This window comes from Saccostrea cucullata, unplaced genomic scaffold (genome assembly GCF_032062105.1).
Source record: "Saccostrea cucullata isolate Sc308-1 unplaced genomic scaffold, CSIRO_AGI_Scuc_v1 ctg7771, whole genome shotgun sequence".
Taxonomy (NCBI): Eukaryota; Metazoa; Mollusca; class Bivalvia; order Ostreida; family Ostreidae; genus Saccostrea; species Saccostrea cuccullata.
In genome coordinates this window covers 70,708-81,091 of record NW_026939965.1, presented here as the reverse complement: position 1 = coordinate 81,091, position 10,384 = coordinate 70,708, and the positions used below count along the sequence as shown (strand labels likewise).

Below are 10,384 nucleotides of genomic sequence, written 5' to 3'. Positions count from 1 at the left end.
GTTGCAATTTATCGGTATATTGATATGAGTTTTTAATAAAGCTATAATATAATCTTAAGGAAGTGGTAAAAGTCATATAAGACATTTTTCCAGGAGACAGTCATTTGATTCTAGAAGGGGGAGGGTGGCGATTGAGTCAGATCATATGCTTTGTACCAATTAATTTTTAGGATGACGACCTTATTTTTTTTAGTTTTGTCTTCAATGAAAAATGTTTGACAACTCTCTTATTTATTTCCAAGATCCCCCCCCCAAAAAAATACACATACATAAATTACCAGGTACACCAAACAGAAATCAAATATTTGTCCCTTCATTTATTTCTTTAAAACACTGGACAGAAAATTCTGATTTATATATTATTTTCAAACTATACTCAAATTGAAATTATCTGTCTTCTGTGTCAATCAGTAATAAAGTGCCTTCTAGCGTAGCTGCATGAGGTGGATTGAAAATGAATTTCAAACTAGAATTTCAATCCATCGAATGTTTTCTCGGCTGTCCACGTCGAATTCCACCGCCCATATCATTGTCTATCATTGAAGTTTTGATTGTAACAGATAGAAATGACATAAGCTGCATATTTCCAATTTTGCCAGTTAATGTTCCACGGTCTTAGCTATCTAGATAGAATTACCGTAGCTTTATTTAGCTATTTCACTCCAAATTTTTACAAATTTGTTCTTCATTTTAGAAAGACAAAAAGTCACAATTAAATGGCTACTAATATTTATACTAGGTATGTTTAAAAAAGCAATTCATTATCATGTTTACCAGAACAGTAGAACTGGTCTTCTTTGCTATTGCATTCAAGAAGTAACTGTTTGGTCACAAATTAACTGTTGTATATAGCCCCAGAACTTTCAGAACTTTGAATGCCATTGCGCAGAAAAAGACACATCTTCAAGACTATTTATTTCATGGATTGTTTTCAGATGAGTGACAGAATTATAGCTGCACCAAAGTGGGAATTTGTACACATATCCTCTTTAGTAGGTAAATAAACCTACTTCAAGTAGGTAAATAAAGCTATGTAGGTAATTTAAGCTTACGTAGCTACAGTGTAATCTAGTGATTGTACCAGACCTGATAATGATTCAAAGCTTCAACTGTTCACACATACACGGAAAAAGACAGAGGAATCTCGGATTAAAACCATAGCAATAGCATGTCATAACCATATGCCTATACATAAGCAACAATCATCATCTACAGATCTTTTCTTTTCGATGAAAAAATTAATTAAGTCTCGTTTTCTTATATCCCATACATTCTCTATCTCTGAGGGCCTCTCAATCTTCTGCTTGTCGGATATGGCGGGAAAAAATGTAAATAGAATAGATAATATTCAAAAAGTTATTGGTGCAAAACTCCGGAATAAACGAGGTCTCTCCATCGGTGGTGGATAGCTAGTTTATAAGTTTGGAAAGAAATAGCAAACGGAAATGGGGAGAAGAATAAGACAAATACATGTACCACAAAATTTTTTTTATTTTGTTTTGATGGCATATTAATTAATGCAAAAATTTTGAGAAAAAAATTAAGTTTTGAATCAAGTGTTTCTGTTCCGTTATTTTGACAAGTGAATGGGAAAAATTGAGCAAATTCATATGGTAATGTACTAGTGTGTATAAATAAAATTTTGCAATAAAAAAAAAACATACACTCTGAGTGGCCGATCCCCAGGAATCTTAAACGGAAAGGGGGAGCTCGAGGGGTCTGGGTAGGGGCTAGATGCAGAACTGTAGCTCTCCGAAAAAAATATGTATGGACCCACAGCCACACAAAAAATTGTTGATTTTTTTACATGTTTGTGGCTGTATGAGGATTTGTTACATAGTTTGTGACTATAAACAGGTAACACAAAGGGATTTGTTACATTGAATATATACTGCTGATGCGACTTTTTTTACGTACCGCATATATATGTGGATCTAGAGGAGGTGGGGGGTCCGGACCCCCTGGAATTTACAGGGTTATTAAATGTATGAACTAAACCAAGTAAAAGTGACCTTGGACCCCCCTCCCTTGAAAACAGAGACCCCTCTTTGAAAAAACAGATCTATGTGATATTGGTAAGGTTGGATGAGGCTTTGTTACATTAGATGTGGCTTTGTTACTTTAGATGTGGCTTTGTTACATTAGACATGGCTTTGTTACATTAGATGTGGCTTTGTTACTTTAGATGTGGCATTGTTACATTAGATGTGGCTTTGTTACATTAGACATGGCTTTGTTACATTAGATGTGGTTTTGTTACATTAGACATGGCTTTGTTACATTAGATGTGGCATTGTTACATTAGATGTGGCTTTGTTACTTTAGATGTGGCTTTGTTACATTAGACATGGCTTTGTTACATTAGCTGTGGCTTTGTTACATTAGACATGGCTTTGTTACATTAGATGTGGCTTTGTTACTTTAGATGTGGCATTGTTACATTAGATGTGGCTTTGTTACATTAGATGTGGTTTTGTTACATTAGATGTGGCTTTGTTACATTAGACATGGCTTTGTCACATTAGATGTGGCTTTGTTACTTTAGATGTGGCTTTGTTACATTAGACATGGCTTTGTTACATTAGATGTGGCTTTGTTACATTAGATGTGGCTTTGTTACATTAGATGTGGCTTTGTTACATTAGATGTGGCTTTGTTACATTAGATGTGGCTTTGTTACATTAGATGTGACTTTGTTACATTAGATGTGGCTTTGTTACATTAGAATGGCTTTGTCACATTAGATGTGGTTTTGTTACATTAGACATAACTTTGTTACGTTAGATGTGGTTTTGTTACATTAGACGTGGCTTTGTTACATTAGACATGGCTTTGTTACATTAGATGTGGCTTTGTTACTTTAGATGTGGCTTTGTTACATCAGATATGGCTTTGTTACATTAGATGTGGGTTTTTTACATTAGACGTGGCTTTGTTACATTAGATGTGGCTTTGTTACATTAGATGTGGCTTTGTTACATTAGATGTGGCTTTGTTACATTAGACGTGGCTTTGTTACATTAGACATGGCTTTGTTACATCAGATATGGCTTTGTAACATCAGATGTGGCTTTGTTACATTAGATGTGGCTTTGTTACATTAGACGTGGCTTTGTTACATTAGATGTGGCTTTGTTACTTTAGATGTGGCTTTGTTACATTAGATGTGGCTTTGTTACATTAGACATGGCTTTGTTACATTAGATGTGGTTTTGTTACATTAGACATAACTTTGTTACGTTAGATGTGGCTTTGTTACATTAGACGTGGCTTTGTTACATTAGACATGGCTTTGTTACATTAGATGTGGCTTTGTAACATCAAATGTGGCTTTGTTACATTAGATCTGGCTTTGTTACATTAGACGTGGCTTTGTTACATTAGATGTGGCTTTGTTACTTTAGATGTGGCTTTGTTACATTAGATGTGGCTTTGTTACATTGGACATGGCTTTGTTACATTAGATGTGGTTTTGTTACATTGGACATGGCTTTGTTACGTTAGATGTGGCTTTGTTACATTAGACGTGGCTTTGTTACATTAGACATGGCTTTGTTACATTAGATGTGGCTTTGTTACATCAGATATGGCTTTGTTACATCAGATATGGCTTTGTTACATTAGATGTGGGTTTTTTACATTAGACGTGGCTTTGTTACATTAGATGTGGCTTTGTTACATTAGATGTGGCTTTGTTACATTAGATGTGGCTTTGTTACATTAGATGTGGCTTTTTTACATTAGACATGGCTTTGTTACATCAGATATGGCTTTGTTACATTAGATGTGGCTTTGTTACATTAGATGTGGCTGTTACATTAGACGTGGCTTTGTTACATTAGATGTGGCTTTGTTACATCAGATATGGCTTTGTTACATTAGACATGGCTTTGTTACATTAGACGTGGCTTTGTTACATTAGACGTGGTTTTGTTACATTAGACGTGGCTTTGTTACATTAGATGTGGCTTTGTTACATTAGATGTGGCTTTGTTACATTAGATGTGGCTTTGTTACTTTAGATGCGGCTTTTTTACATTAGACATGGCTTTGTTACATCAGACGTGGCTTTGTTACATTAGATGTGGCTTTGTTACATTAGACGTGGCTTTGTTACATTAGATGTGGTTTTGTTACATTAGACATGGCTTTGTTACATTAGACATGGATTTGTTACATTAGACATGGCTTTGTTACATTAGATGTGGCTTTGTTACATTAGATGTGGCCTTGTTACATTAGACATGGCTTTGTTACATTAGACGTGGCTTTGTTACATTAGATGTGGTTTTGTTACATTAGACATGGCTTTGTTACATTAGACATGGCTTTGTTACATTAGATGTGGCTTTGTTACATTAGATGTGGCTTTGTTACATTAGATGTGGCTTTGTTACATTAGACGTGGCTTTGTTACATTAGACGTTGCTTTGTTACATTAAATGTGGCTTTGTTACATTAGATGTGGCTTTGTTACATTAGACATGGCTTTGTTACATTAGACGTGGCTTTGTTACATTCGACATGGCTTTGTTACATTAGATGTGGCTTTTTTACATTAGATGTAGCATGTTTCATGGATTGTGTATGATGTGGCTCTTTTTGCCATGCCTGTAGCTTTGTTACATTTATACATTTAAATATATCTAAAATACAGGAACACATACTTAGTTTGTACAGTTTATTTATACATAATTATGATGTGTAAAATTCTCCACATTTTGTCAGATAGTATATCATAAAGAGACAACACTATACACAGTATTAACAGCTTTCTACACTTTATATCACAAGTTGATACAAAAACTGAAGAGATGCATCATTTTGTAACCCTCCAGGGTATTAAAGCCTGGGGTTATTTTGTATTTCAAGGGAGGAAAACACATATTAGTACAACCTAAAATTGTGACACATTTGTTTTGGTGTGTGAATTTATTTAAAAAAATATCCCCGCATCAACTTAATAAATCTTAATTTTTAAGTCATCTTAATTGCAGCTTATTCTATCTTTGGAATGCTTTTTTTACTTCTAAAAATGTTTTATAATCTACACGGAGTATTATATGTAATTTTTCTAACATACAGTGTATAAAAAAAATCTTATTGTGCTTTATAGAAAACTTTCTGCCCAAATTAAACACTCTATTACTGAATGATACAATTTTTAAAAATAAATAAATATAAAATCACAATTTCATTTATTTCACAGATTTATGAACAGGTAAGTAAAATATTTCATTACATTCCATCTGTGTTTTAGTTTACATAAATGCAAAATAGTTGTAATTCTACTGATTGCTGAAAAATGAATTTTCTTGTACTTTTAGTGGTTTGTCAAATTTCCTGTTAATATATGTTACTATATACTTTATGAGTTTAAAATACATGAAAATGAAAGAAGGTTGCATGTATTTACATACTATAACTTTCTCAACGCAAACTACTTTAACAAAAACAACAACCATTACTACACCCCAGGCATACTGATATCATGTGACATTTTAAGTACATCCAGGATACAGATATCATGTGATATTTTAGTATACTCAGGGTGTATAAAAATATCATCATAATTTTTTGTAGTACACCCCAGAAAAAAAATGATATTGGTGTCATTTTGAAGCTACACCCCACGTAAAACAGATATCATGTGACATTTTGTAGTGCATTCTGGATATACAGATTTCATGTAGTACATGTATACCCAGGTTGTATATAGCTCAATTTCAGCATGATTTTTGTAGTACATCCAGAGAAAAAAAATGTATTGGTGACTGTGTGACAATTTGACGCTAGACCCAGGGTATACAGACATCAGCAAGACATTTTGAAGCTACATATGTAATTTAACTCATGAAAAAACTGCTGTGTTCATCAATGCATTTTGATGACTATAAACAATAAGTCATTATCAATACAACTCAACAAGCAGATACAGAATTGTGTGTTCAACATAATATTTATCTCACTTTTGGTCAAATAAAACAGGCATTAATATTATAAAATCTAAGGAGGAAAAAAATTGTTCAAAAATACCTATCACTCATAAAAATGTGTATATTTTTTCTTATCAATCTAGTTAAAGAAATCTATGACAAAGAAATACTATATATGGTTAGATTTCAACCAAAAAAAAAAAAAAATCCAACATTTTACATCACAATTTCAGCGCTGTTATAAGCCCCATCTCCTAACCCTGTAAAATGCCTGTCATATTAAAAAATCGGTCCTTGCTCTCTGTTGGTGGGGGAGATAAGCTAGCACATTCCCTCTCACGTGGTGCGAATCTTGCCCGGCACATAGTTCTTGTCAATATTGGTTTCTTGTAAGAACATATGTAGACACTTTTCATTTTGTGCAAGTGGATGACCTGCAACTCTGTAAAATAAATGTTTTTAAATTGTAAATAAACATCAAAATTCAAGCAACTAACTAAGAAGTAAAGCTAACGTTTTTAAAAAAATTATATATTATGGAAAACTAATTCTTTAGAGTGAAAATATTTGCAGACCATGTCTCATACCTGTTGATAAATTGTTCTAAGCCTTTTCTTCTGTCTTCAATGAAGTCATCCTCAAATATTCCTTCATCACTCCTAAAGGGTAACTGTCTCTTCCAAGCTTTCCCTGGCAGAGGTGGCACTACAATCTGTCAACAAATGAAGGATAAACAATGCTAAAAAATTTCTTTTCAACCATATCTTGAGAGAATTGTAAAGTGAAAAAGGATTGAACAACAAATAGACAAATGGCACACATGCCACCAAATCAACATAAATGTATTAGTTAAAAAAATCAGTCCACATTTTCTTACATTTTTCTTCAGTAATTCTGGAGAAATCTGAATACCTATATCATTTCAATAATGCTGAATCTAATTTAATCAATCTAATATAATCAGTTTATATTAAGTGCAATGGACTTTCTCTCACCTTGCTGTCTCTTTCTAACTCATTCCTCAGCCATTCAAAGTCACTGTATCTCCGTCTCACTGTGGACTCCTTTACCTTAAATACTGGTAAGTTAGTCTGAAAGATATTCACGAATAATTCTTTAAAATCTGAAGAAGGCATTTTATCAGACTGTCAAGATTTGTTTGCAAGCTGTCTTGTAGTTTAAAATCTTTCAAGTACTATATCAAAATGTAGAGTGATGTTTTTTTTCATTGATACTAGTGAGAAGCATTGTGCTATTAATAAATTGTCTTTTGTATGATTGGCATTTTATTCTGTTCACAAGTATTGGAATAGTAAGAATAATCTAACTGTCGGGACAAGCCCTCACCACAGTTAGAATACCACCCAATGCCTTGCAATGTAGCAAATAATTGCAGATTCACTCCAAATAATTTTGAACATGTTTGAAGAATACAAAAGAATTTGCATTGGAAATAACTTCAAAATTAATTATAACAGATCTTTTTGAGGTAGTGCATGCCTTTAAACCTAAAATATAATCCAAATAAAGACGAAAATTCAACTAATTTTCTCAACGTTTTTTCTCGCTTCAAATTTACACGCCATGTTTGCATTCAGAACACTCTGGATTGTTCGTAGTAAATGCACTGAGTTCGAGTTATCGCCCGTGTTTATTTTTCTACATAGTGAATACACAGAACACATTCTATCGTTAAACCAGGTCCATAAGACATCTATTATTTTAACGATAGAACACTCTATCTAGAACTGGAAATGCCAAAATTCCCAGTTTTTGTATTAATGGCACGTACCAGTTCTAACGTACTCCTAGCATGTAAAAAATCATAATCATGAAAAAAGCCTGGAAAACAAAATATTTTGGACTTCACCAGTTCACCACATATACAGTTAATATAGTTTGTTTTTAGCCAAATCAAAAAATAATAATAAAATGGTTTAAACCCAACATGCGGACACAATTTACTCCATTCCAAGCAGGATATTTAAGCCAAAGTGAATCAATCTTATTGATAGATTAGGAAGTTTCAACTGATTAATAACGTTGAGATCTTAAATTATTTAAATGTATTGGAACAAAGAATGAGGAAATTCGAATTGCAATGAATTATGTTAAGTTTTCCATACGTCAAGATTATTGATTTGCCATACATGAAAATTACAAAAACAATAACAGGATAAAATTGAGTAATATCTTAATAATATTAACGTGACTATTACTATAAAGCTTCCGGATTTAACACGTAAAAAAAATAAAGAAATCTGGTAAACTATATTCATTTACAATACCTATGGAACTGTGTATCTCCCCTGTCGCCAATATGGCGAGCCCATAAAATGGCGTCTTTTATCCACGCGCAAATTCTATTTCAATGAGACTTTCATCAAAGTAAAAACATTTAATCCAAGGATAATGTGTAGTAATTCTTTTCTACTTAAAATCAAATCCATTAGTAATCAGTCCCTTCCTACTTTCGTTTTCTTTAGATTGATTTATAATTCGCGCTACACAAGTAAAACGGCATTTGATTGTCAGAATTTCCCTAAAGGCGGCGCTGTCGTCTGCACTATGGAGGAGCGGAAAGTATGGCCCCTTTCATATATCCTTATTTATTTGTTAAATAAAATTTGCCAATAATGTGTCTTCAGGATATATATAAAAACGAAGCTAGAAATATAAAATTTTTTTTGAAAAATTTTTTGAACAGTTAAATTTTTTTTTAATAAAGTGATAAAATAAAATACCCTGTGAAAATGTGAAAAGTCTCACAGGATACTCAATAAGAGTGTGTGGATTTCTTTTTTCTTTTCCTTTTTTTTTAAGCTATCCAAATTATTTATGAATATCTACTTGTACATGGAAACATAAATATTTACAGATCTATGAAAGTCTAAAATCTCATTTTTGTACTAAGTGATTTTTTAAAATTTAATATTTTATTTTATAAAGTTTTTCAAATGACAAAATTTCAGTTTCTTATGATTTATCAAAAGAAAAATCTAATATGATGTATGGATTTAAAAAATTCAAAAAGATTTTTTTTGATAATTGGAATTACATATAAAGTCTAAATTTAATTAAAGCAGGAAAAAATAAGTTAAACAGTGTATAATGTACAGTCTGAAGAGGTAGTTGTTCAGTCTAGTAGTACATACATCTTTCAGTAAATGCATGAAAATATCCACAAAGTTGTACGACTTCAAAGTACAGTGCATGCTGTAAATGTATACATACCTATATGTACACTACAATACTCAAATTTAATACACATCAAGCATATTAATATAGTTTTCAATCCTAATAAATGTGCTTATCTATTAAAAACATGAAGCAAATATTCAGAATCTTTGTTTGACATCGATAAAATATTTTATTCATAACTTCTCAAAAGTGTACCCTATAATTATATTCACAAGTGTTGGTTTTGAAATTATATAATTAAGTATTAATGACAAGGGTATCAGAAAAAAAAACTTTTAATTTTAAAGTTTTTCCCCACAGATATATAACTGTTTTCAATACAATTATGTTAGATTTAGAAAATTCTAAAGACTTTTTAAATCATATTTGTTTTTTTTTTTAAATTGAAAGGTGAAAGATACATTTTTCATTAAAATTAAGAAAACAATAAATATAATTCATGGCTTACAAATAATGTAAAATAAAAAGAATTAAATAAAAAGAAAAAGGGTATATCACAACAGGGACGTAGTATTAAATGTCCCTGATCGTGCATCCTTTAGTTTGCAAATTTTTTCTCACATAAAAGTTGTGATGCTGTTATATTTTCAACTCTTGTGACAGTCAAATGTTGGTCTGATGATTAGTCACAGGAAGTAGATCATTGCCTTCACCTTCAGGTCCAACAAATTCGTTTCTGATCTGGTCTTGACAATAATATTGTTCATATAACCATGTAATGGGAGTAATAACAGTTGAGAAATGAATTGAGGTTTCTAGATAAGTGTACAGTTGTTAAATAAGCATATAAATCAAGTAGTGAAAGAAAAGAATTGGTGCTCAGAAAAGTTTATGAATTGATTATTTTTTTTATTAATATTTATTGGATATACTAGTATTTTGGAACAAGTTTACAGTTACGTGTATAACTTTTAAAGTTTGAGGTGTTGTTGGACTGAGGTGTCTCACATTTCTTGGGCCCGGTATGTTGAACCCATTACTGGTCCAATGGCATAATGCATGCCCCTCTTTTTTCCCACGACGTTCTTCGACTTTAAGTGCTCTGGCTAGACAACCATTCATCTCATTATGAAATATCTTGCATTATTATACCCCCCGCTTGAAAAGCGGGAGGGTATATAGTGATCGGGATTTCCGTCCGTCCGTCCGTCCGTCTGTCATAAACATTTCCGTCCGTCCGTCTGTTACGCTTTTTCTATTATCCGCAACTCCTCTATATATAGTGAAATTTAATGAAACTTTCACAA

The 10,384-nt window shown here is 32.2% G+C and overlaps 1 protein-coding gene across 1 annotated transcript; it reads right to left on the bottom strand.

Moving 5' to 3' along the window:
• Positions 1-6,272: 6,272 nt before the first annotated feature.
• LOC134254360 (sorting nexin-12-like) lies at positions 6,273-10,199 on the bottom strand. Its single transcript, XM_062736886.1, has 4 exons — positions 10,038-10,199; positions 6,932-7,027; positions 6,524-6,648; positions 6,273-6,378 (listed from the first exon to the last, which is right to left on the bottom strand). The coding sequence occupies exons 1-4, from the start codon at positions 10,197-10,199 to the stop codon at positions 6,273-6,275; spliced, it is 489 nt and encodes a 162-aa protein (XP_062592870.1).
• Positions 10,200-10,384: the final 185 nt, after the last annotated feature.